The sequence below is a fragment of the Boleophthalmus pectinirostris genome, unplaced genomic scaffold (assembly GCF_026225935.1).
Source record: "Boleophthalmus pectinirostris isolate CB_2022bp ecotype Guang Dong unplaced genomic scaffold, ASM2622593v1 HiC_scaffold_3, whole genome shotgun sequence".
Classification (NCBI taxonomy): Eukaryota; Metazoa; Chordata; class Actinopteri; order Gobiiformes; family Gobiidae; genus Boleophthalmus; species Boleophthalmus pectinirostris.
Genome location: NW_026571299.1, coordinates 43,294,056 through 43,322,043, shown reverse-complemented (window position 1 = coordinate 43,322,043; position 27,988 = coordinate 43,294,056). Strand labels below are relative to the sequence as shown.

Here is a 27,988-nt window from a genome sequence, read left to right as displayed (position 1 = left end):
GACACGACCAGGACTCTGATGTCAGCTGAACTTCAACATGGTGGCCATCACTGAGTTTCAGAGTGAGTGCTCTTATTTTCAAATTTCTTATTTTAATATTAGAAATATGTTCTACAACTACAAGTGACATGAAAGGACTATATCCCAAGTATTATATAGATCCTTTTTTAAGCAAATGGCTTCATGTGAGCTTTTAGACATGTTATAATGTTGTTACCTCATCAAAAACATACCTTGGGTTGTTTTTTTTGTTTCCTTCCTCATGTTTGTGATGAAGAAACAATATTATAACAGGATCTGAACATTGCATAATATGGGCCCTTTAACCTTGTGCTGACTCAATTATTCAAATAAGATGATATTTCTGTACACTCACTGACACGTGGAATATTAATGATTCAATCATCAAGTATGTATGTATTCTGTATGTTTAATATGCTGGTTTTACAGAGATAGGTGTTGGTTTGATGGGATTTGGCTTGTTCTTTCTTCTCTTTGGAGTCCTGCTGTACTTCGATTCTGTCCTGTTGGCATTTGGAAATGTAAGCCTTAACAAGAAAATGCATTACTATATTGTTTGTTTGAGAATTGTTTGTGAACAAAATCTTTGCTTCAAGTTAAATAACTTTAGATGATTTATAGCTCATACCCAGATCCATTTTACATATGGTTTGACTCCTCTACATTTGTGAATAGACTAAGAAGTTTTTCATTCATTGGTCTAATCATGTGTGAGGAGAGAAGGCTCAGATAAGCTCAGAGCAGGAGGTGGACTCTGACTCATGACACAGTCCACTCTCTGAATCACGTCTGAATGAGCACAGTCCTCATCTAAAAGCAGTTTGGCTTTTCAAAACTCAACTCTGATTTATGTAGATCCAGTTTTTGTTGTGAAAATTCAGATAAAAGACAGCACTTTTAAAGATGATCACTAACTGGTAACTTGCAATCCTGTAAATGTTTAGACTGGATAATCCATTATTTAAACATTTGTGAATTCATCTACACAACTATTAGTAAAAGTAATATTTCATTTGAACATAATGGCCTATGAGAACTCATAATTTCTACTCTTTCAGTTCTAGCTGGTCCCTTCAACCCTAACACTTGTTCAGCCTTTGAAAGACATGTTTTATTTACATGGTATTGTGTCCAAAGTTTGATGGTTAAATTGCTTCTCCTGTCCACTGCAGATCCTATTTCTGTGTGGTCTGACGTTCATCACAGGCGTCAGGAGGACAGTGCATTTCTTCTTCCAGAGACACAAGTTCAGGGGCTCTTTGTTCTTCTTGGGAGGGGTCGCTCTGGTGCTGTGCCGCTGGCCCATCATCGGCATGGCGGCAGAATGTTATGGCTTTGTGCTTTTATTCAGGTAGGGGGCAGTAGTCAATGTGATTAATTAAAGGACCTGTACCTGGTTTGTGACAAACATGTGTGAGTGCGCACACTTAATCCTTTACTGTGATTCTGCACCATGACACAGAAACAGCCGTCTGATGCTGTCCCATGTAGTTGTTTCTATGGTTCCCAGCAAACTCTACCTCTATGTGTTGTATTCTCATTCTTGAAAATGACAAAGAACTATTTTGCATAGTATCAGTCAGTTATTTCCCATGATTGTTAACAGTGTTCCTGATCCAAAAAGAACGACTTCTCTATTAGTTATTACCCAACAAAATACAAGTTTAAAAAGCATAGGTTTGTCTGTTTAGTCCCTTTTCTCCTCAATTATCTTTTACATTTACAATATAATTAATCTCATACAGAAGAATTTAAAATCAGGTACAGGCCCTTTTTAAGTTACACTTTAATAACAGTACAGTAAAACATGTTTATATTTAACGCTACCGTCTTTAAGTTTATTTGATTGAGTTTATTTGAGGAGTAGATGGCAGGTGTGAAACCTGTTTCCCCTCCTGGCCTTTTCTCAGGCTCACCTTTACTCTCTGTTCTTGACCTGTCAGGCCAGTGCTGACACATGATCAGACAGCAGTGATGTAGTTAGCATCTAGTGGTGATATGTGAGAGTACAACAGAGCTGGAAATCTAAGTACAGATGATAACTTTAATATAGAAATAAATTAAAACAACACACATGATAAAAAATAGGTCTTGGTTTGCCTTCAGCTCAGTGCAATGTCAGTTTATGATCTGTTTGTATTGAGTACGATCTTAAAGCCATAAAATTAATATTGTTGGCTTTAAGATCACACTTAATAGAAACAGATCATAAAGTCAAGTTACTTTCTTGATTCATTTACATTGTGTGGTCGATGGCAATGATGACTACTACACCCTTGACAAACACTTAACGTTTAATTAAGAGATACTGTAATTACCCATAATTCATTCACCAGGGGCAGCATGCGTGACAAGATAACCTAAAAAAAACAATTAAGCAGTAGTAGTATTAATGAGGAAGTTTTTATAACTAATTACACCACACAGGTACTTCTGCGCTGTGCTGTTTATTTATGTTACACTCCCTTTCACCATTCAAATGATACAGACCTATTATGTTATGGCATTGACTCTTATCTTAATTAGCAATGAATTCCTTTTTATGCTGTTGTCAAGATTTTCTCCTTTGAATTGCAGCCTTGACAACAAAAACACCTGAAGATAGAGCTGTTTGTTTTCATAACCATTTTAAAATGTAAACAGTGTTATGTATCAGGACAGGCAGCCTGGTTTGCTAATCATTTCCTCATGCGTCACATAAGTACAGATCATGGCCAAAAATATGCAAATGCTATAAAAAAATCACTTTTGTACTACAGATGTTCAGTAACATATAAAACTGAAAGTAATCGTAGAGTAAAAAGCTCTTTGATCAGCAGTTATATAAACAATTGAAATAGCGCTGGGCTTTCAACATAATGCATACATTATTTTAGGAGTGGTTAAAACATAAGAACAGAAACCCAGGTTGTGTAAAGTATCATGAAATAGTTTGTTGATTAAAATATATATTTAATTGTTCATGTATTACACTTAATAACATCAAACCCATTTTTCAAATCTACTTTTGTTTCCCCCAATGAATTGCTGCCGCTTTGACTAGCACGTCGTTTGTCTCTGCAGGTCCTTCTTCCCTGTAGCTTTGAGTTTTGTGCTGTCAGCTCTGAATTTACCATTCCTCAATTCGGTGAGTTTATGTGAAGTAATGAACCCTTTTGGACATTTGTGCTGAAACCTGACCACTGTCTAACTATCTTCCAGTGGTTCTCCAGCAGCTCATCGATGGTCTGATGATCGGGGGAGTTTCGGACTATAATAGGATTATCAGTATGACATGCACTGTACTAGCTACTACAGAGATATACACCGTGAGAAACTGTTTTCTTTGTTGTTGATTTTAAATAGCCATAGACAGAACATGTCTTTTTGTACACACCATTAAGGCCAACAGATCCCAGAGTCAAAGCTGATGTATTTAATGTTTTCTTTTTTTATAATAAATATAGTTTTTAACTACGATGCTTTTGTTTCATCCACCAATACTGAGTTCTTAGCAAAAGACAAATGTGCTGAGATAGTGAATGTATTATTGATAATTTCAGTGACACTTTACACAGGAACATTTATATTTTATTCTTATATTTAAAGAATAATAACCTTATAAATTACACAAATAATTACACACACAATTAATGACTATTATAATCTACACTAAAATAAATATGGGTAGAGCTGGTGATGAGTTTTATAACAGTTTGGCAAAGAGACCTTATGTCTACATTGTCCTCTAATACAGCACCTACAAAAAGTTAAATTTATTCATGGACTTGTTTGTCTTGCCCATGCATTTGAGATTCTTATCAGCTATGCATGTTATGAATGTCATTATTCCCTGTAATTCCTGAGTAAGTGCCTGGGCACATTAACATCTCATTACATCTCAGCTCAGAATAACTTTCAATGCATAATATAAATATTTATAGCAACTCTACAGTATCCTAAAAAGTGTATCTATGCAACTAGGCTCTATGCCCCCGCTGTGTTTTGTATTGTATTGTATTGTACAATATAACAAAAGTTTCCATAACATTCCTCAAATGTAAACACAGCGCTAAAATACCATGTACACATAGTCTATTATTCCCTGAACTGAGGAGTGTAAGCCGGCACACATGTAGGCAAACCTGGTCCCCAAATGTAACAAAAAATGAGATATGGTAACACACACGGCATTGCCATTCTTTGACCCAAATACTGTAGCATTAGTTAACTGACATTACAACACTAGTCTCTAAGAACAATCGATACTTGCTGTTTTATATTCAATCAAAAGAAATATACACCTATACAGGCTCCAGGCCATTATATATACACTATACCAGGGGTCTCCAACCTGTAGCTCGAGCCCTATCAGTAGCTCTTCACCCTCGTGCTAAATAACAATGTGACTGATTAAATGCCTTTTACTGGTGTAAATGTATCATTTTGAAGCATAATGTTGTGCACTAATAAATAAATAACGATTGGTTGTTTTATAGGCGTCTAACTGTTCCCCATGTGAAGCTGTGGCTCTTATATTTACTCAGTTACTTGCTCTCTGGCATTTTTGTTTTCTGAAGATAGCTCACTGGAGAAAGACCGGAGACCCCTGCACTATACAGACAGAAGCAGTGCATGTAGGCAAATGGTTAAGATGTAACCCATAGTAACATATATACAGTTTATATAGGACTGATTACACAGGACATCATTCACATTGAAATAGGGATGGCTCAGAGTTGAAAAGAACATAAATAAATAAGGACCCACTCCTGGATGACCCATAAGTCTTTAAGGCTCATCCAGTTGTAAATAACATTGTTATTTGTTGTGTGCTGTGTAACTTTTGTGATGGAGGGTATAGTACCTACCTCAATTGCAGGGTTACTGCTTGACCAAGAATGTTCCACAGTGTGACATTAAACTAATCTCTCTCCATGGAGACAAGTAAATGGCAATTACAGGTCTGATCTGTAGAGAGATGAGCCCATTCACAGTAAGAACACATGCTTTTCTGGTATTGTTCAGCATTAGATCTGTTTAACTCCGTGCTGTGCAATATTCCAGGAAAAGCAATAGAATTCCCATGGAGACAAGCAGATAGTGGAACCCCACACCCAAAAAGTTATAGTGCACCTTTAAGAAAGTTTGTATAGATGAAGCTAAGGTCAGAGATGAGAGGTTTGTTTGATGCTGTGGAAAGATCCTCGACTGGGAGAAGTGGGGATGGATGTGGCCCTCATGGTTCTACTGCGGATGGAGTTCTGGTCCTGCCACCGGAGCCAGCGCTTCCTCACAGCGGACCGCACCTGGGATACAAAACAACCAAATAAACCTGGAAGCTCTTGGAATTATTAAAGAATGCAGCGTATATGTAGAAATTAATATTCTAAAGAAGAGTTTGTGGCAAATAAAGATTAACTTTACCTCACTGTTCAGGAAGCAATAAAACACAGATACAAAGAACCCCTGAGGAAAGAGGACAAACTTATATATTTAGATCACAAGCTAGAATACCCCCAGACAAATACTGATCTTAGAGGTGTCTTTTACCTGGAAAGACTCCAGAAAGGAGTTGAAGTAAATGAAGACAATTTGGCTCAGCTGGTCATCTCCTCCAGGATTCACAAAGAATAACATGTATGTGATGCCCAGCAGAGGCAACAGGACCAGGGTGGCTTTAACTGCCTTTCTGTGAATGATGAACAAACCACTATCAGCCCATTGTTCTGCTGTCTGGGATTAGGTGTTCTGAAGAGGGCTACCTGTAGCGGGTACCAAACTTTTATCTGTCCCCTTTTAAAAGTTTGAATCTAAGTCATGTACCCTCCTAAAATATGCTAATATGTATTTTATAAGATGAAACTCACAACTTTGTAAATACATAACCCTTTGTTGAGATGCATGATTGTATTGTACATGTGTGATGATGTGTGAGTGTGAACAGTGAATGTGAATAGTTCTTATTGTTGACTGACTGTATAATTTAATCTGTAAATCAGGGACTGCAGAGGGAAAGTAGCTGTTAAAATATAATCTGGTGTGGAACATCTCTGTCTCTATGAGTTTAATGTCTCTGTACATTGTCTCTTCGAATAAAGACTAAACTTAATAAAATAGTAGTGAAATAAATCAACTTAAAGTAACCTGGCGTAACTGTCCGAAGGTTGCAAGTCAACTGTATGATTCCATGAAAATAGGAGACATACATACATTCTACATGGACATAAATGTGTTTTATGATATATTATGGAAAGTCATAGCCAGGGGAACAACATGTCCATGAAGCCAGCCAGGTGACCAAGTAAAAGTCAGGTTTATGGAGATGCAAGCCCGCTCAGAGTAAGGACACATGTTTTTATACTCTATATCACTTTTATATTATATTTCAGTGCAACAAAAAACAAAAACAAACAAAAAAAATCGTATGTTTTTGTTTACTTTGTCTAAAAAGTTACACAGTAGTTCTTTAAATGTACGTCAGTAAAATGAACACAGCATCAGGCTGTTCAGGGAAAATGTACCTGTATTGTATAGTCTCAGTGGTTGTGGACGCTCTGAGCTTTGTCATCAAGATCCTCACAATGTTGAACAGGAATACAAAATTAATCTGTAAAAAAACATGACATATGTATGGATTTTAACACTGTGACTCCTCATAATTAGTTTCTCAAAATTTGTTTAATGTTCAAAGTGAATGAAATCAGTCTATCTAAAAATCTGAGTCAATCTGAAAATTACCTCACAGTGTTTATTTTAATTCTTACCAACAAAACTAGGATCATTGGGCCTTGGTAGATGTAGTCTGTGTATACACCAGCCTTTTTCCCAAACCAGCACCTGGAAATACAAATCAACTATTGGAAGACAAGGCATGTATTTTTGCACAGTTTGTACACAGAGTAATTCAAAGTGCTTTACAGATTAAGACAGACATTAAAATGGCAATACAAACAAATCAAAACATAAATAATTGCAATATAATGAACATTAAAAGAGAAGAGTACAAAATAAAAATCTTTCAGTCATATGCACAGCTAAACAGAAGAGTTTTTAGCCTGGATTTAAACACTGTCAGAGTAAAGGCCTGTCTCACACCTTCAGTATGGAAACTCCAGAAAACACATTAAAACATTTCACAATACTACATTAATGATATACCTGTCACAATAACAAATGGGCCCGGTCAAGCAGAAGTAAACAGCAAGGCCAAAAATTCAAGTTAATGCATCTGATATAAAAATGTATTGAACAGATACATATGTACTCTAGTTTATGAAACTGTTGACCTTTTTTCTGTACCATTTTTGGTTCTAAAGTTCCATATGTTTTAAACAGACCATGTATGAAACATGGAACAAAAATTATTTCCCAAATTTCAAAGACCTGCAAATCATGTCAATAAATGGATGTATTTCATCATATCTTGTGTTATTCCATCTTTGAACTGTTGATGAAGGTACATGATTTTTCAAAAAAAAATGTATTTAAAATGATAAAAATTAGCTTGGAAGGACTGACATATTTTTTTGAAATAGTTTCCTTTCATTTTGAAGTAATATTAAAGTATTCAGAAGAAAAAAGCTGAAAAATGATGTAAAATCCTGCACCTTCTACTTGTTTGTACAATTTTCCCTCCGTTACTTTTCCCTCTGTTACCATGACCTTTCTTAATAAAAAATCTCATTAGTCAAAAAGTAAGAGGTTTTTCAACCTAATTTTGAACCATATGGTCATCAGCAATGAAACCCTGATGAAGACCAGTTAAGGTCGAAACATGTTGGCTTTGGCCATTCAAATAAATGCCTTTTAATTATATTTTTCCTCGTGCGATGTGTAAATTTTTTCTACTGTTTTGGAGTGCCTGGAATCCGTTATATTTGAGTTTAACTTGACCCTTTTGGAGTGTAACTCTTTCCTACATTCTGATACTTTACTTATTTCAATAGTTCCTCTAGTTTCTGAATAAGAGACATTTGAATGTCAAAAATCTGCCCCTGTTTCCCTCCGTTACCACTTGACTGGACCCAATTAGCAGATTGTGAACTCACTTTTCATTGTCGTAGTAAAGCTTCCCAAAAGCCCAGGCCACAATGATAGGCAGTGGAATTCCTATGATAAAAAAACAGTATAAATAGTGATTAGGTGATTACAAGTATAACAGTTATAAAGGGCCCATATTACGCTCTTTTTCTATCTATCTATTTATCTATCTATCTATCGATGTTATAATGTTGTTTCCTCATCAAAAAAATACCCAAAAAATACCTTTGTTTTATTCACACATGTTTAACACACAAAGCCTGCATATTTAGGTTTGGTTCTTCTCTCAAACAGAAAACATTCCACCTTGTGATGTCATGTGGCAATACAAGAAGTGCTTCATTGTGTCTTTAAACTCCATACACCTTCATTAAATCAGGTGGATAATTTCACCCCTGTAATTTCCAATCTCTGCTGAACAAAAGGTAAAAGGTAGCTGTTAATTTGAAAATGACCACATCATGACATTACAAGGTTGAACAGAGCACTTGGAGCTTTGTGGACAGACTAATCAAGGATTATTAAAGCATGAATGAAAACACAACTTTGGGTATGTTTCTAATTAGGTAACAACATTCTAACATGGGTAAAAGATAACAAGAGTAAATTGTGCATAATATAGGCGAGTTTGAGCTGACGTCATTGTTATTAAAAGCCCGCGTTGCATGCTGGGAAATATTTTGGTCAGAGGCAAACACAGCGCGTAACCTCATGTATTTCTCCCCGATAATGGGCAATTCCTGCTGCATTATCAGATGCACAAATAGAAGCACGGAAGAAGGAAAATGTCTTTTTCGTATTCCCAGTGAAAAGAACCACTAACGGTGAATTAAACGGCTTTCAAACATCCACAGAGCAAACGTAGAAGATCCTAGCAAACTGTGGACTCCAACAAGTTCAACAACACATCGAGACTCTTGGAGGTTTTCATCTTTTCTGTTGTGAACGGCCCAGGAGTTTCCACCAAGTCATTGTGGATATCGCCCAAGTGAATATTTGTCCAGGTAGTTGGCGATTCCGACCAGAAATTTGGTTTGGTCCACCTTTTGTAGGGGTTGAAAAGTGTGATTTAGCGTCCATCGATGCTTCTGACCAATTTCTGGTCAAATGGTCTTGGGTTCTCTGCCGTTAGAGTGGATAAATAACCGGGATCAATACCCTTCACGTGCTTTCTCACTCCGTCCGTCATGTTGAATTAGTGTTTCTTGTCGCCAACCAAAATAATTCCCAGCATGCAACGCGCCTATAGGACCTTTGTTAGAAGATGTTTTTACCCCATCCGATGGCCAGAAACATCCACCTCCGCAGCTTATCAGTGGAGTACGTCAACACCACAGCTGTGTGTAGGTAACATCCTTCCCCAAACATCCAAAAGAAATTGGTCACATGGAAGTAGTTATAAGCAGAGGTCACCAGTCGACACCACACCTGAGGGCACACACACAACGAGAGAAGGAAATGTGGGTAAGCAGACATTTTTATAGCGCTGCTGCAGAAAGTGGCCTCAAACGGCGACAAATCAAATGGAAAAACAACTCTAATTTGGACATGTCTTTGTACACACTTCCTCGTCTGGGGTGAACCTGCGTGACTCCTAACTGCAACACTTTTATCTCTACTGGGTGCTAAAAACACATCAAGGGAAACTCACCCATTCCACACATTCATACATACACCAGTTCACACAGCACATGGTTTTAAATAAATACATGAAACCTCGACAGCCTTTATGCTATATATGGAATGAGAAGGAAACTTACTTTACCAAAATTGAATTGAAATGCTTTGAAAAGTATGAGGTATATACGAGTGCAGTCACATTCCAAAACAAATCTCTGAAAACTGTGATAAAACCATAGACTGTATAAAGAAGAGGACTAAGGGAGTGTGGACGAAAGGAGTGAGGACGAAAGGAGTGAGGACGAAAGGAGTGTGGACTAAAGGAGTGAGGACGAAGGGAGTGAGGATGAAAGGAGTGAGGACTAAAGGAGTGTGGACTAAAGGAGTGTGGACTAAAGGAGTGTGGACTAAAGGAGTGAGGACGAAAGGAGTGAGGACTAAAGGAGTGAGGACGAAAGGAGTGTGGACTAAAGGAGTGAGGACGAAAGGAGTGAGGACGAAAGGAGTGTGGACTAAAGGAGTGAGGACGAAGGGAGTGAGGACGAAAGGAGTGAGGACTAAAGGAGTGAGGACTAAAGGAGTGTGGACTAAAGGAGTGTGGACTAAAGGAGTGAGGACTAAAGGAGTGAGGACTAAAGGAGTGTGGACTAAAGGAGTGAGGACTAAAGGAGTGTGGACTAAAGGAGTGAGGACTAAAGGAGTGTGGACTAAAGGAGTGTGGACTAAAGGAGTGTGGACTAAAGGAGTGTGGACGAAAGGAGTGAGGACTAAAGGAGTGAGGACGAAGGGAGTGAGGACTAAAGGAGTGAGGACTAAAGGAGTGAGGACGAAAGGAGTGAGGACGAAAGGAGTGAGGACGAAAGGAGTGAGGACGAAAGGAGTGTGGACTAAAGGAGTGTGGACTAAAGGAGTGAGGACGAAGGGAGTGAGGACGAAAGGAGTGAGGACTAAAGGAGTGTGGACTAAAGGAGTGTGGACTAAAGGAGTGAGGACGAAAGGAGTGAGGACTAAAGGAGTGAGGACTAAAGGAGTGTGGACTAAAGGAGTGTGGACTAAAGGAGTGAGGACTAAAGGAGTGTGGACTAAAGGAGTGTGGACTAAAGGAGTGTGGACTAAAGGAGTGAGGACGAAAGGAGTGTGGACTAAAGGAGTGAGGACGAAGGGAGTGAGGACGAAAGGAGTGAGGACTAAAGGAGTGAGGACTAAAGGAGTGTGGACTAAAGGAGTGTGGACTAAAGGAGTGTGGACTAAAGGAGTGAGGACGAAAGGAGTGAGGACGAAAGGAGTGTGGACGAAAGGAGTGAGGACGAAAGGAGTGTGGACTAAAGGAGTGAGGACGAAGGGAGTGAGGACGAAAGGAGTGAGGACTAAAGGAGTGTGGACGAAAGGAGTGTGGACTAAAGGAGTGTGGACTAAAGGAGTGAGGACGAAAGGAGTGAGGACTAAAGGAGTGAGGACTAAAGGAGTGTGGACTAAAGGAGTGTGGACTAAAGGAGTAAGGACTAAAGGAGTGAGGACGAAAGGAGTGAGGACGAAAGGAGTGAGGACGAAAGGAGTGTGGACTAAAGGAGTGAGGACGAAAGGAGTGAGGACTAAAGGAGTGAGGATGAAAGGAGTGAGGACGAAAGGAGTGTGGACTAAAGGAGTGTGGACTAAAGGAGTGAGGACGAAGGGAGTGAGGACTAAAGGAGTGAGGACTAAAGGAGTGAGGACTAAAGGAGTGTGGACTAAAGGAGTGTGGACTAAAGGAGTGAGGACGAAAGGAGTGAGGACGAAAGGAGTGAGGACGAAAGGAGTGTGGACTAAAGGAGTGAGGACGAAAGGAGTGAGAACGAAAGGAGTGTGGACTAAAGGAGTGAGGACTAAAGGAGTGTGGACTAAAGGAGTGTGGACGAAAGGAGTGTGGACGAAAGGAGTGTGGACTAAAGGAGTGAGGACGAAAGGAGTGAGGACGAAAGGAGTGAGGACTAAAGGAGTGTGGACTAAAGGAGTGAGGACTAAAGGAGTGAGGACGAAAGGAGTGAGGACTAAAGGAGTGTGGACGAAAGGAGTGAGGATGAAAGGAGTGAGGACTAAAGGAGTGTGGACTAAAGGAGTGTGGACAAAAGGAGTGAGGACGAAAGGAGTGTGGACTAAAGGAGTGAGGACTAAAGGAGTGAGGACGAAAGGAGTGAGGACTAAAGGAGTGTGGACTAAAGGAGTGAGGATGAAAGGAGTGAGGACGAAAGGAGTGTGGACTAAAGGAGTGAGGACTAAAGGAGTGTGGACTAAAGGAGTGAGGATGAAAAGAGTGTGGACTAAAGGAGTGTGGACTAAAGGAGTGTGGACGAAAGGAGTGAGGACGAAGGGAGTGTGGACGAAAGGAGTGTGGACGAAAGGAGTGAGGACGAAAGGAGTGAGGACGAAAGGAGTGAGGACGAAAGGAGTGAGGACGAAAGGAGTGAGGACGAAAGGAGTGAGGACTAAAGGAGTGTGGACGAAAGGAGTGAGGACGAAAGGAGTGTGGACTAAAGGAGTGTGGACGAAAGGAGTGTGGACGAAAGGAGTGAGGACGAAAGGAGTGAGGACGAAAGGAGTGAGGACGAAAGGAGAGAGGACTAAAGGAGTGTGGACTAAAGGAGTGAGGACGAAGGGAGTGAGGACAAAAGGAGTGAGGACGAAGGGAGTGAGGACAAAAGGAGTGAGGACGAAGGGAGTGAGGACTAAAGGAGTGAGGACGAAGGGAGTGAGGACTAAAGGAGTGAGGACGAAGGGAGTGAGGACTAAAGGAGTGAGGACGAGGGGAGTGAGGACGAAAGGAGTGTGACGTCATCCATAGCGTTCGTTCATGAGGCTAGCAGTTATAGGAGCTGAGTTCCATATTAGGAATAGGAATTTATTTACGGACAATATGTAATACAGGCAATGCTCCTCTGTGTTTTTACATTCCATAAACATTCACTAGAATTATTTGGATAATTTCAGTCCTGAACTTTCCTGTCTTTACTAAACAAAAAGTAAAGTTAGTTGTTAACTTGAAAACTACCACTTCATAATTAGATACTTTAGACAGACTAATAATAAAGGGTTTATATATGTTATAACATTTTAATATTATATATGAAAATAAATAAGTAAATAGGTGGGTAAAGGTAAGTCATAGTAGTTAGAAGAATATCACTTACACTTTTGCTCTTGGCTTGTGAGTAAAATTTGCTCAAGATGAGCATGTTCACCTTTATATCCCTTTTGTCCACATGAACTGCTAAAATGCTATAATCTCATTTTTTCCTATAACGGAATAAAAACTCCAGGGTCCTGTAGAGCAGGGTAATACGACCATTTTAAGGCTAAAATGACGAGGTTCACTGCAGCAGTTACAGAGAGAGGGCTAACAATTTTTCAATATCAAGTCAATTGGAGCCAGAGGTGATGGAGCCGGAAACACCTCCATGCTCACCTCCTATTTGGAACTCACCCGCTATCAGTGAAAGAATATTTGGGCAGTAATGAAAGGTTTTCATTCTGCACTCTTCTCTCTTCTTTTCTTTATGATTATTTATGTTTTGATTAGTTTTTATTATGATTTTAATGTATTTCTTATTCTGTAAAGCACTTTGAATTACTTTGTGTGCAAATTGTGCTATACAAATAAACTTGCCTTGCCTAATGGTATAGTGTTTGAACAAACTACAAATTAATATAAAAGTGGAGGATAAAGACTAGTGTTTTAAGTGGATATGTGTGTAGTGTTCAAAGAGACAGGGATTTTTCTATTGTTCATGTAATGCCGTACTATAATTTAAATTTGATGTACATTACTATAATTCATTGAAATACGTTCCCAGGAAAAGTAGGGATCCTTACACTAAATAAATAAAGACAGACACTGAAGGCAAGGTGGATTACATAGGAAACCCCAACTGAGGGGAATGGAACCATCAACCTTCACATCAGTGGAAAACAGTCTACCAATAGAGCTAGTGGCGCAATCTGAACCACTATATAAAACATTAAAGTCTCATGTTGCATCTAATTTTGGACATTAAGCATCTGCTATATTTACCGGGTTGCTCTCTGTGACCGTGGGGGACATGGTCAGCTGGACGATGAACCATGTAGCGTTCCTCAGGATAAAAGCTGAGATGAGGTTCCAGTGAATGATGTTCCTCAGACAGCGGATGCTCCTGAGGCAGAAGGTTTACAAATATCTGAGATATTTATGAAGAAATACACTTAAAACCTACTGGAGGTGGTCAAAAATTTGTCATTCCTCTATCTACAATCTACAATTTTTTTCATGGTTTATTTCATACACATGACCTAATAACTACTTTTTAGGCTTGGTACAATTGGTTTGACATCTTAATAGCGAGGTCTAGTTGCATTATTTCAACATGTAGTACACTACTAAAAACATTTGTATTCACATAAGTGCAGTGGTGGAAGAAATACTCAGTTTTGTTACCAGTGTTGGGGAGTAACAGATTACACGTACCAAAGTTATGTAATCAGAGTACAAATTATGAGTAACTGTATTCAGTTACAGTTACTGTTTCAATGAGAGGTAATTGGATTACAGTTACTTTGTTGAAATAAATGGATTACACAATGGTATTTTCCTGTTTTCACATTTTGGGCTAAACCAGGACTAAAACCAGGACTAAACCCGGTCTAAACTAGAACTAATCCAGGACTAAAACCAGGACTAAACAGGACTAAACCAGGTGTAAACTAGAACTAAACCAGGTCTAAACTAGAATTAACCAGCTCTAAACTAGGACTAAACCAGGTCTAAACTATAACTAAACCAGGTCTAAACTATAACTAAACCAGGTCTAAACTAGAACTAAACCAGGTGTAAAACCAGGACTAAACCAGGTCTAAATCAGGACTAAACCAGGTCTAAACTAGAACTAAACCAGGTCTAAACTAGAACTAAACCAGGTCTAAACTAGAACTAAACCAGGTGTAAAACCAGAACTAAACCAGGTCTAAATCAGGACTAAACCAGGTCTAAACCAGGTGTAAAACCAGGACTAAACCAGGACTAAACAATATGACACCTAACAGTAGGGTGGACATAATTTAAGGTGATCTCATATAAAAATTATTTCTTTATCAATAATATCTTAATCTGGTTAAGGAAAGACTAGGCTTTTTATTGTCTTTGAACAGACAAAACATCTTATGTTCAGATCCTCGTCTTTGCTTCTCTACAGTAAAACAAAAGTCTGTTCATGGAGACTTGGGCTCAACAGACAATTTGAAGAGAAAAAACAAGAATTTTCAGGATGTGTTTACTACATTCATGTAGTTTTAAAAAGCATGACAATATCAAGTAATCCAAAATATTCAGATTACGTTACTCACTTTAAGTAATTTAATGGATTACGTCTGTAATCTGTAGGGGAATACATTTTAAAAGTAACCTTCCCAACACTGTTTGTTGCTAAATAGAAGTCCAAAACTGGAGCAAAAAAATACTCAAGTAAAAGTGTAAGTATGGCATGACAAAATCAATTAAGTATTAAAGTACCTGTTTAAAAAAATGCTGAAAGAGTTAAAATAAAAGTATTTTGTGCACATTTTGAGATCTAATAAAACTTAAAATGTAGTGATTTTATTTGTATATTTTTGTTTGCTCAAACTATGAACATGTTAAAACTAACCCCCTCAGGCAGGTCTCACACAATAATAAAAATATTCCTTTATTTTTTCGGTTCAGTTCAAAGCTGTAGTGAAGTAAGAGTAAAAAGTAACTAAAGTAGATAGCAGATACTTAAAATGTATACTTAAGTACAGTACTTTACTACATGTATTTCGTTATGTTCCACCACTGCACAGTTGTAAAGGGATCAATGCTCACCTAAGTCTCATAAAGAGGGTGAACGCCAGCACCAGTGCGCCCAAGGAGATACAGTGTCCGAGGTAATTTATGATGACAGCCACCTGGTAATGTACGTTACTCTTCCTCTGTAAGAACAAAAGTAAAACTTGTCAATACAGGCTGAGGTCTGCACACTGAACATGTCACAGTGCATGTTTGTATAACAGATGCCCTTCTTGTCACATCAAGTCACATGAAATGGACACATAATATTGCAACTGCTAATGTCCTTATCTGAAAGTCAAACACAGGCAGTGTTGGGGAGTAACAGAGTACATGTACTGGAGTCACATAAACAGAGTACAAATTATGAATAACTGTATTCAGTTACAGTTACTGTTTCAGTGAGTGGTAATTGGATTACAGTTACTTTGTTGAAATAAGTGGATTACACTATTTTCCTGTTTTTACATTTTGGGCTAAACCAGGACTAAAACCAGGTCTAAACCAGGTCTAAACCAGGTCTAAACCAGGTCTAAAACCAGGATTAAACCGGGTCTAAACCAGGTCTAAACCTGGTCTAAAAACCAGGTCTAAAACCAGATCTAAACCTGGTCTAAAACCAGGTCTAAACCAGGTCTAAAACCAGGTCTAAAACCAGGACAAAAACCAGGTCTAAACCAGGTCTAAACCAGGTCTAAACCAGGTCTAAAACCAGGACAAAAACCAGGTCTAAACCAGGTCTAAACCAGGTCTAAACCAGGTCTAAAACCAGGTCTAAAACCAGGTCTAAAACCAGGTCTAAACCTGGTCTAAAATCAGGTCTAAACCAGGTCTAAACCAGGTCTAAAACAGGATTTAACAGGACTAAATCATGCTGTACGGACCATGTCTCCTCCTCTTCTATCAATAATATTTTTTATACGGTTCTTTTCTTTGTCTTTTAGCAGACAAAACATCTTATGTGAAGATATCTTAGTCTTTGCTTCTCTACAGCAAACCAAGTAATCCAAAGTATTCAGATTACGTTACTCAGTTTAAGTAATTTAATGGATTATGTTACAAACTACATTTTGGGGTATGTAATCTGTAATCTGTAGGGGAATACATTTTAAAAGTAACCTTCCCAACACTGAACACAGTGAGCACTTGTATTCTCCTGATAATGCGTGGTTTAAATCCATTTTGTATTATTTCTTGAGTTTTCAGACTTAAAACTTTTTTTTGACAATGTTTACTAATGTGTGCATTGTGTCACCATGGTAACTCATAAACATTCCACCATTAGAAATACATGTGCAGTAGAACCCCCCCAGTACGATGTCACTGCAAAGTATCAATAAAATACTCACATATCTCTTAATAAAAATATGTCCATTGTATGCAGTTGGATTGTTACTTAGCAGTAGAGATATAGGAGAGATACGGCAAATACAAATGTTGCTAAAGTCCCAGAAGCAGGTAAATGAGAATGTACAAGCTTGTAGCTGTGCTTGACCAGGACAGATTGTAAAGGCTACATGATCAGAAATAAGCCTTTCCAAAAACAACATCCCTTAATTACTTTAACAGCACTGGTCCCCATAAAAATAGGCTGCATGTTAGTTAGTTGGCACTGCTCTTATTACATAACAAGTTCAAGGAATAGCCTGCTAATATTGGGGATGACGATCTAGAGTTTGAATAGGAAGAACGTTTGTAAGTGAAAAGTCATTGCGAACAGTCTTTATCTGCTTAGGTTGTAAACATAGTGGTGGAAGATGTGTTCACACCTCTAAATATGTTGAGTAAGGTACATCACGGTGTTCTTGTGCTGATGTTTCATTCCTGGGTCATTTCTGCTGCCCCAAAACTTTCACAAGGTGTGCAGTAGACAGGCGTGTGTCCCCTGAGGATTAGATCATTTGAACACAGCCTCCTTCTGCTATTCATGTGTTCTATGGTTTCCACTTCATTGACCTCTTTATTAGATCTTTCCTGAATGCCCTGGTGCAGATGGTCCACAGTAGGTCCGTATGTTGGGTTGTGTGATTTCCCCCCACAGAAAGAGACTGCTTTGTTGTGATTGGACAGCGGGACTGGCAGTGGTCCAATGGGAGAGCTGTGATAAGTGAAGTCCCAGAGCTATAGGAGTAGCTCTGAAAAGACATTTGCAGGTCTGTACTCTGCTCAGAGGAGTGCTGACTGTTATAAACACTGACCTACACTGGCTCATCCTGTCTGAAATAACTAAGCCCTGACTCTAAATCTATTACGTGAGATATAAGATATATTTTACTTATTCACACTGGGAATATTCGCTGTCACTAAAAACTCACAATCACAATCTGTCTCCCTATATCTCACCCACTTCTGCAGAGTGGGCGGCTGGCAGTTTTTCTACCATAATTATTTGACATTACTGACAAGGCGTGCCCAAACAAATATGCGTTCGATGGAAGTATACCTAAGAAGTAATTTGCTTTTTAATCATCAGTCATTTTGCTTCAGCTTACGACCAAACTAAGGCATCTGAAGAAAACCTGTTAAAATTCAAAGGATATGAGTTAACCTATATTACTGTAACATACAAAATGAATAATGCTCTTTTTATGTTTGTTATTTAAATGGCAAGTTGAAGATCGTAAACAGCACTGTAATGTGTGACATTTTAACAGAAGAGGTGGCTTGTGTGAAAGGCTGTTTGGCAGGTGCTGTTTTACAAATTTATTACAAATAAATTCTTATCAACCTACAGATCCTTGCCTTAAAGGTCCTGTATTGACTCTTGTGAACATGTTAGAATATTGTAACCTTCTCAAAAACATGCCCAGAGTGTAGAGTTGTGTTTTGTTTGTATAGTCCTTTATTATTAGTCTATCTACATCTTCAAAGCACTAAATGCTCTGTTCCACCTTGTGATGTCATGAAGTGGTAGTTTTCAAGTTAACATCTACATTTTATTTTTAGTTTAGTGGAGACTGGCAATCCAAATTATTCTAGTGAAGGTATGGAGTTTAAAAACACAGTGTTATTGGATTACCACATGACATCACAAGGTGGAACAGGGTGTTTTCTGTTGGAGAGAAGAACTCAGCATAAATATACATTGTGTTAAAACACATGTGGAAAAAACACAACACAACTCCAGGTACATTTGTGATGAGAAAACAACATTATGACAGATCAGAAACAGATCATGCCCTTTAACAATGCTCATATTAGTCCAATAGACATGTTTCACAAGCACAATTACATGACTTTTGATTATTGTGTAGCAACTGTTGCCAGGCAAGTCCATAGTGATATGTCTTCATATTGTATTGTGTATTCTGGATCCCAGGCAACAGCTACTGTGCTTCAGAGTTCATTTGCTTTCATTAGGAAGGTAGAAACAGCCTTCAAGCTCAGAACTGTATTTTGTGGGATCAAACAGTCAAGGCACACATTTAAATAGAAGAACTCATTGCTTTTTGACAATTCAAACTTAAGCAGTTTGAGTGAAATATTTCTTTTTTGGCATCTGCTGTTTGTTTGTTGTTCTTTGATGAGGTGTGAACCCGTTTGTACTGAGCATGTTCATACGAGCGACACATAATAAAACCCTGCTGATTCATGATTCATTGGTTTGTGTTCTAAATGCATAAAGACAAGAGGGGGTCATTGGACAACATGCAGTCACACTAAAGCCCGGGGCTTATGGGATATACTCATTTCTGAAATTTTCCTCTGAATACAAGCTTCAGTGGGACCACACAAGCAGGACTAAAACTGGAGTCTGTGTCACATGAGACGGAGACAGTCCCCAGGAGATATTTCCTTTGGGCAGTTTAAAGACACAGGAGGTAACATTTGTAAATTTAAAAAAGTACAGACAAGTGACTGAAGCCCTGTCAGTCTAAAGGCACTGGTCTCTGAATGCACAGCTGGTGTTCCTCACAATCTGTCACTTCATTTATTTATTTGTTATTGAGTCACTGTCTCCACGGCAACAGAGCACGGCATTGCTGTCACTTCACACTGACTCATATTCAGAGCTGGGATCTGAGCTGGACTTCACCTTATCAACTTTGTTCCTTCAGGATTTTCTGCTAAAACTTATTTTCACATAAATAATCCACTCATAAAGACCCCCCAAAGCTCAAATGTAGTAGATTTTTTTACTAGAACTAATCTGTCGACGCAGACCTCATCCTCTGACTCATCAGTTCAATGGCCCTTTTCTTCAAGGTACACAATGAAATATCCTTGAGTTGTTAGCTTTATAAGATTTAGTCTTGTGAGAAATTCATATTAATATTTTTCAGTCTTCTTGAGCAACCAATTAGGAGACTACAGACATTTCCTGGGCCCGAGGTGGTCATTAAACAGTGTAATAACACTACACTATACCTAGTAAGATCAATTTCCTAAGAATGAGTGTTGGGGCATTGTGCTTCTCCTGTCCAGCAGTACCAGCAACACAATACAACCAATTTAGTCTTTGTAAATATTTCTTTGAGAATGACCCTTCCTTACACACTAGAATAATACAACTACCACAATGTGTACCAGTACATTCTGTATGTTCATTGTCAAAAGTGAGTACTAGTGGTCAATACCTAAGTCCAGTTAATACACTTTGATAGCTCACATGGCAGATGTTCAGATACACAGAAATTGATTTAAATGATACGTAGAATTACACATAAAGTTTTTGAAGTTTCAAAAGTGCTCCATGGCCAGAGCCAAGCAAACTGTGTATATAGACTAATGTTGATTGATTGACAAAAAAGCTCACTCTGCAAAGCATTTTCGAACATATACAGTTCTTTAGGATTTATGGGTTAAAATAAATATTCAACTGGGGATATCAAAGTGAAGCAGCATTCATTCACTGAGCAAAAGCATTGTCCACAAATGTGAATGTAGTTTGGTGATGAAATGGGAATCTGAGTCGTTTAGAACAGATGAACTTATTTTTGAATTTGTTTCCTGTCTACCTGTTGTAACAATCAATCAATAGATAGAGCCCATATTGCCACTGCAATAGGCAGGTGGAAATGATAGACTGGTGTATGTAGTGGTGGAACTAACTAATTAGGTCATCTGATGGTGATCTGAACTACTCACCAGGAGGATGATCTCAGTGCACTGGCTGTAGTTTCCTCGAAGTGCCCAGGTTCCATTGGACTGGCACTCCCTGTAGACCCGATCTGAAACCCACAGAGGTCAGAGATCACGCATATGGCTATGTTGATACTACATCAGGAATTAAATGGTCCATATTACACTATTTTTTGATCTATGTTGTAATGCTGTTTACACATCAAATACAAACACAATGTAGCCCTTACTGTAAACGTGAGCAAAATGTAAACGTGAGCAAAGTACAAACCCGAGGCACATCGACAAAAAAGGCTGGTCAACCATGGGGAAAGTGCAGACCCACAGAACACCTATACTTTCCCCATGGTTGGCCAACCTTTTTTGTTTCTTTTTCCTATAGTCATGTGATGCTGTCATGTGATTGATATGTAATTGTATTTCACTTGTGGGTTGTGTTTCACCCTTATGCCCTGATGAAGACCATCTTGCTGGTCAAAATGCGTTCGCATCCCTCCATGTAATAAAGTACTTTTAATCTATTCACTTGGTATGCCTCGGATTTGTACTTTGCCCACTTCTTTTTCAGTGAGGGCGATATTTTGTTAACATTTCAAGTTAACCCTCGTAGAGCACCTGCACTGCTACTTTTGACTTGACTGCTACTAATTATAATAAATGACAACTACTCAAACATGTGTGAATTAAACAAAACACAACTAAGGATGTGTTTTTGATGTAGTTACAGCATCATAACATGGCTTAAAGCTCACAAGAGTTCATTTCACATAATACAGGACCTTTAAAGCTAAATAAATAATGCAATCAGATTATTTGACTTATTACATTTAGAGAGAAATATTATTCAATTTATGCCATTTTGACAGGTATTATTATGTCATTATGCATAATAGAAGTGGACAAGTCCCAAAAATCTGTCAGTGAAAATAGGAAAATACTGTAACTAGGTTCACCTACACTTAGTTATGCCAACATGTCACACAAAAACTCTACTACTAATGTTGTAGTAATACATTGTAGCACATTACTGCTGTGTGAGTATTTGGGACAAACCAGTGGTGTTGTAGTGAATCCCATTGAACTGTTCTGGACAGGGCCTGGAGACAACTTCACCAGCTGCACTGCGAGGCCAGCAGGTCCCTATTCCATCCACTGACAGGTCACAGAACAGACCTACGCACACATGCAGTCCAGTATGTAAGACTCAGTAGCATTACTAAATATTCCCGGTTACTTGCAGATTACTGGTGACTGCATTGTCAAAGCTTTCTACTAAAGCCATATTGTATATTAGTTTGATGTTGGTTCAACATAAGCACCTCATGCACAATATTTTTGGTGTGTCATCTGTAATCGTCTCTCTCATTCACACACACACACACCCGCACGCACGCGCGTGCACACACACACACACACACACACACACACACACTGTTTTCTATCTTTCTAAGTCACAAAAACGAGAAAAAAAAAAACAACAAAAAACCAGAATGTTCCACCTTGAAAAAAGGAGATTGTTCACCTTTTATTCAACCTGCCATTGTGTAGACTTCAGTGTTGAATTTGTTCAAAGAACATTTTAATGAGCTCAAATGAAGGTGACTACGGCTGAAGTTGGCGATAAGAGGAAACAATGAAATATCTTCTACCTGATGTGTTAGTGAAGGTCAGCGTCAAGTTGAACAGCATTGTCCTCACTGCAAACACAGACACAGTAAGTCCACACAGACACTTGCCATACATTGCACATCACACATCTTATGTATAGGTCCTAACATTTAGGGTAAAAAAAATCTCCTAAAACTCTAGCTTTAAAAAAATATTAAACTTGAAATCTGAAAGATTAGATGAAGAGTATGATGTATGCATATGTGGGTTTCAGAGTGATGATAAATTGCTTCTGTTGCCATAGCATTTCATATTTCAAAATCAAAATATTTATTTCAACAAGTAATGTCCTCAAAAATCCTTCAGTACAAGACGTTATGTACTAAAAGTCATGAATAAGCCTGTTACTACTGCATTAAAATGCAAACATTATTCATGTTAAAATGAGTCATTGTAATCACAAAAGTCGTGTATAACACTGTCGGGTCACTTAAAGGGCCTATATCACACTGTTTTCTGATCCATGTAAGGTTGTTTCAGACAGACAGATTAATAATTAAAGGTTACTCACCTTTTGTAAATCAAACAAAACACAACTCTGGATATATTTTTGATGAGGTAACAACATTCCTACATGGCTTAATACAAAGAGTTTCTGACTAGTTCATTGAGTCACACATACTACTGTTATGGAAACTGAACACAAAACATTCACTTTTATTTAGAGCAGTCGTATCTGTAAACGCACCACAGTTCTGAATGGAAGAGTCTCTAAAGTGACCTCTCTCTAGCTGGTTGTTTACTTCCCGCATTGAATGAAACTTCTCTGCTCTACAAAAGGTTGTGGAGAAGTGAGTCATATTCAGCTCCAGAGACAGGCTACAGCTGTGGGCAGCACTAACCCACTTCAACACGAGAACATTCACAAGGATGCGTGAGACAATGGCATAGGTGCAAACACAATCTCTCATCTCTTTGTGTGCTCATTGTTAATCATGTAGCGAGTGAGGTGTGCTTGCTGGAGTAGTCAAATTATGATGTGTTCATTCATTGTAACGGAGCAGCTTGTGTATGCAAAACTATTGGCACAGTGACAAAATTGTGATTCACTCAAAACTCAAAAAGCCCTCTTTGTATGACAGCTGTATTGTACCCAAGTTGGTAGATATATGTCATTATTTTCCCCAGCAGCTTCTATTGTTTATAAACTTGTACACTTCGAAGTTGAGAGATTTGAGTGTTTGGCCAGGACTGATAGACAACATGTTAGAAGCAGTGAGGACCATTGCACCGGGGGAGACCAATGACCAACGGTCAAAACCAGAACAAAGAGAGAATGCACGAAAACCAGGTCAACATACATTGCTTTATCTGCAGCAGTTTTGCTGCAGGCACAGGGAATGTTATGTCCTATAATGCACAGTAATGCACTGTAATGTACTGTGTGGATATTATATGTGAAAAGAGCAAAGGGGCCGACCTGTGAGGTTGGACGCCATCATGAGGAGGGTCTCGCAGTTGAAGTCCAGACAAGACACTCCCCCCAGAGAGAGGACCAGGAGGAGGAGAGGGACCTAGGCACAGAGCAGTGTTACAAGAATAAAGACACATGAGTCGAGCATGTCACATTCATATCAGCTGCTGCCATGGGGCTCTATTCTAGGGCTGGGAATCACATGGTCCCTCACGATTTGATACGATACATGATACATGATACATGATACATGAGTCAAGACTCATATATTGCTGTCTTTTAATGAACAAATACATTTTAGCAAAAATAGTTCTTTGTTAAACCACTACTTGTTAAGTTAATATGAAAGCCATATATTGTGGATTGCATAAAAAAATTCCTTACACTAAATATGCAACAAAATTGTAGTGAACTACAACTACTTGAAAATCTGCAGGTGGATCACTCTGTCAGTATGTCCTGGTTTAACTGGCCCAGGACTGCCCCATTTAAAATATGTCCTGGTTTTACGCTAAGCAGTTGCCCACATGTTAGTGTAGCATATTTACAACACACTGGTTTGAACAAACTACAAACTAAATACAATCTGATAGTGTAAATAATAATAAGACAATTTTTTCATAAATCTATATAGCTCCTCAAAAGCATTCAAACATCCACATACACATATAGCTCATGAAAGAAAAAAAAAGAAAAGAAAAAGAAAACACACACAAAAGAAACCCTTCGTCAACAATATATCTACATAAGTTTATATCTAGACCCCCTATGCCCCTCTCCTGGCCTAAATACAGAGCAGCAGCTGGCGGTGTGGAGCAGAGGAGCAGCTGAGCAGGCATCTGGCATCAGCACATCTGACACATCGATGAGTGTGGATGCCTTCATTCAATCATCTCCTGTCATCTTCCTCTAAACAGCAGAGGGGGGAGCACATTCCCATAGTCAAAACATACATACAGTACCCCATCTCATAGCCAATTAGATGCTTATACACGATCCACATGTATTATGCTGGCACATACACAAGCTCTGACAGCTCCAAAATCTGAAAACATCTGGACCGTCTAACAAGAAGAAGTGCTGTGTTACTAATTATTTTCTTCAAACAATGGGAACTGTCATCATTAGCAATCCAGTATCAAGCTAAGTCAGTGGGATCAATACCAAACAGTTATTCCTGAGCAGGTTTATTCTGCAAAGCAATAATTTGATCAAGGCATTTTGAGTATGAAGCAGTGGTGGAATGTAACAAAGTAAAAGTACTAAAGTAGTCTATTATATATTTACTTTACTTAAGTACAAGTGAATATTTTGACTTTTACTATATGAGAGCAGGTATCTGTACTTTCAACTCTACTACATTTTTGAAGTGTACTGAATTTTTTTTTTCTTATTTTTTGAGACCTGCTGAAAAAGCCGAGGAGTTTATTTTTAACACGTTCATTGTTTAAGCAAATATATAACAACAAATAAACAAATAAAATCAGCTAGAATAAAAAGATTGATTCAGTAATTTCTATTGAATAAAATCTAGCACAAATCTAAATCACTACATTCGAAATATTATTAGATCTCAAAATATAGTCTTTAAGTGAATTTTTAAACTTGAATAGTTTTACTTAAGTAACAAACTTGAGTACTTCGTCCACCACTGGTATGAGAATATGACAAACATTGAATACCATGGTACTGCGCACGTGGAGCAGTTAATAATGGCCATGATATTAGTAAAATACATCACAACATCTGTTTCTATATGTTAAATTAGCTGCACAGAGAGGAGAGCTGTGAATCAGAGCCTGATAACTATATGCTCCCTGCCCCATAAGCACTCCAACGCAGTCACTGTCCTCTGTGGTGAAAGGATATGTAAATGTGGGGCGTGCTCACAGATCTACACAGCTGGGCTTTCCTTGTTAACAAGCAGGCAAATGAGCATCCGCCTAAGCTCATGATGATTGAAGTGACCAGGTGCTAGCTTCAAAGTGCAGGATAAAAAATTAATTGTATATTGAATAAGGTTTTACCAACAAGATATAATTCATGCACATTTAGAATCTCTCAGAAAGACTTTCACAGAGACTCAACTAAAAACCAGATGTGCACTTGGAAATTCATTTGGTCTAAATCATCAGGTTTTTATTTAGTCATAGTAATAAGGAAGCAGGTTTCTGAGTCCTAACACTTATCTGAACACTTACAAATTCCTGATACATACTCCAACATGCTTTTCCAATATTACTATAACAATACATCTGGGACATAATGTGTCTGTCTTCATGACAAATAGAGGTGATGTGAGGCTATATACCTCGATGCCACTGTTGAGAAGAGGCTGAAAGTTAATTAACCACCAAGGGAACTACTCTTCATGATATAGTGTAGTCATCGATCTTTATCTTTAGTCATTGTCAGTGTAATGTAAATGCACTAGGACGTCTCTCTGTTCTGACACAACACATGTTCGACTAATGTCTATGTAACACCGATCAATATGTCAGATCAGCAAATACAATGCACCCCATCCAACAGGCTCACAGTGTAGGGTCACTAACACAGCTACTCTCACCGCACCATCTGTGGCAAAAACACCCACGTTCTGTTAATCCAATCCAATCCAACTTTATTTGTATAGCACATTTACCAACACAAAGTCTCCATGGTGCTGCACAGAGTTGGCACAATATAGATTAACAGATTGAATAAAATAAAGCATAAAAATAAAAAAGCAAATTCAATAAAAAAATACTAAAATCAGAAATAGAAAAACAGAAAATAAAATCAATAAAAGACTGTCAGAAGACCATGTAATACTCTTGCGTCAGTGAGAAAAGTGTGTTTTTAAACGCAACTTAAAAGCATCAACTGAAGTTTAGAGCATGAGAACATTCAACCAACATGTCTAAGAAGAAAGGGTGTGCTAAAATATTGAAAGATCTGTCTATCGTGATACTAAATTTAGTGACACAGTATCATTATCACTGGTTGCTGTATTGATATATCACCAAGAATATTCTTTGGTATGTTTCACTAAATAATTTTGTGACAGTGCTATTCTGTGGTTTGTTGAAAAAAACAAACAAACAAACAAACAAACAAACAAACAAACAAACAAACAAACAAAAAAATGATTCCATGACTTTGCACAAGTAGTGGTTTAAAAATGATATTATATTATGTGCAGCATATATCTATTATTGCATGTACTACCGTATTGTGAGTTGTGTATCAAGTATCATATCAAATTGTGAGAGACCCTGTGATTACCAGTGATCAAAAGCTGACCGGTCTAAATAAACAGGTAATAAAACTAAATAACATCCTTATCTCCAAAACAGGTTGGACCATGTTTTTCACATTTATGCCCTGTATGAAAATCTTTTAACAGCATTTAACACAACTACCATTATAGATATATAGTTGGGGGGAAGGTGCAGACATTTTATTGATCTTATGACCATGGAAATACCCAAATATTGCTGAAGAAATTGTCAAAAAATGTCTATGTGAAACTCAACACCTGGCAAACCGTTTTTTTGGTATTTTGAAAAGAAGAAATACAGAAAAATAGAAATTCATTGCTGACAATACACATTTTAATGACAAATTGGTTGATACCTAGACGAAGGTTGAATGATCTAGCTTAGAACTAAGTAACTGATGTTACACCATGTTTACGTTGCACTTTTCAGTGAACATGGCATTCATAACTCAGTTGCATAACAGTCCAAACTTCAAATATGTCCTGACCTTGAACATAATCAATACACAAAACAGCATTTTTAATGATGTAACAACAGCCTTACATTGAGCCTGGGTGAGCTGCTGTTGAAGATGAGTTTTCCACAACCCACAGCTACTGGATTTGAACATTAAAATAGATTATGATTTTATTAATAGAGAAATACATGATGCAAAGTTTAACCACTCGGCGCTTGTTAGTTCCATCACACTTGCATTGCATCAAACAAACACGTCCAAGTGTGTAAAAAAAACACATTTACGCATACATTTATGTAAACTAGGTGAGGTGAGTGTTATCAACAAAAAATAATGTCCAAGTCTCACACAAAACGTGAGGACCATAAAATGAAACACAAAGGAGCAGGAATATCAGTCTGTGTCCTCTGATCTCATCGTCCTCTTCACTCTCCTTACCCTCATCGTCCCCTTCACCTCTTCATACTCTCATTGTCCTCTTCTTTCTCCTTATCCTCATCGTCCCCTTTACGTCCTAAACTTCTCATCACCACCTCATCATCTCATTATCCCCTTCAGACTCCTTAGCCTCACCTCTATCACCTCCAGTGTCCACTCCCCGGGGGAAGACATCGCCTAAACATAATCTA

General features: G+C 38.2%; 2 protein-coding genes across 2 annotated transcripts; one reads left to right on the top strand and one right to left on the bottom strand.

The window, feature by feature from the left end:
- golt1a (golgi transport 1A) lies at nucleotides 1-3,671 on the top strand. The gene is made up of 5 exons (XM_020935904.2): nucleotides 1-62; nucleotides 451-542; nucleotides 1,194-1,372; nucleotides 3,085-3,148; nucleotides 3,223-3,671. The coding sequence occupies exons 1-5, from the start codon at nucleotides 38-40 to the stop codon at nucleotides 3,250-3,252; spliced, it is 390 nt and encodes a 129-aa protein (XP_020791563.1). The 5' UTR covers nucleotides 1-37; the 3' UTR covers nucleotides 3,253-3,671.
- Nucleotides 2,366-27,886, bottom strand: LOC110170190 (corticotropin-releasing factor receptor 1-like). Its single transcript, XM_020935820.2, has 17 exons — nucleotides 27,826-27,886; nucleotides 27,446-27,498; nucleotides 23,646-23,739; nucleotides 22,207-22,254; nucleotides 21,611-21,730; nucleotides 20,564-20,646; nucleotides 15,512-15,618; nucleotides 13,709-13,829; nucleotides 9,318-9,471; nucleotides 8,052-8,112; nucleotides 6,768-6,840; nucleotides 6,525-6,610; nucleotides 5,554-5,692; nucleotides 5,428-5,469; nucleotides 5,137-5,309; nucleotides 4,872-4,971; nucleotides 2,366-2,381 (listed from the first exon to the last, which is right to left on the bottom strand). Exons 1-15 carry the CDS (start codon nucleotides 27,884-27,886, stop codon nucleotides 5,169-5,171), a joined length of 1,383 nt encoding a protein of 460 aa, XP_020791479.1. The 3' UTR covers nucleotides 2,366-2,381; nucleotides 4,872-4,971; nucleotides 5,137-5,168.
- Nucleotides 27,887-27,988: the final 102 nt, after the last annotated feature.

Bases quoted from the DNA above. Each gene is read 5' to 3' on its own strand.
- golt1a (XM_020935904.2), top strand. From the start codon at position 38: ATGGTGGCCATCACTGAGTTTCAGA. The intron at 63-450 runs GTGAGTGCTCTT...CTGGTTTTACAG, and splicing joins GGCCATCACTGAGTTTCAGA to AGATAGGTGTTGGTTTGATG. The intron at 3,149-3,222 runs GTGAGTTTATGT...ACTATCTTCCAG, and splicing joins ATTTACCATTCCTCAATTCG to TGGTTCTCCAGCAGCTCATC.
- LOC110170190 (XM_020935820.2), bottom strand. From the start codon at position 27,886: ATGAGAAGTTTAGGACGTAAAGGGGACGATGAGGATAAGGAGAAAGAA. The intron at 9,472-13,708 runs GTAAATATAGCA...GTGTGCCCTCAG, and splicing joins CGGTCACAGAGAGCAACCCG to GTGTGGTGTCGACTGGTGAC. The intron at 8,113-9,317 runs GTAAAAACATCT...TTTTTATCATAG, and splicing joins GTTTCTGGCCATCGGATGGG to GAATTCCACTGCCTATCATT.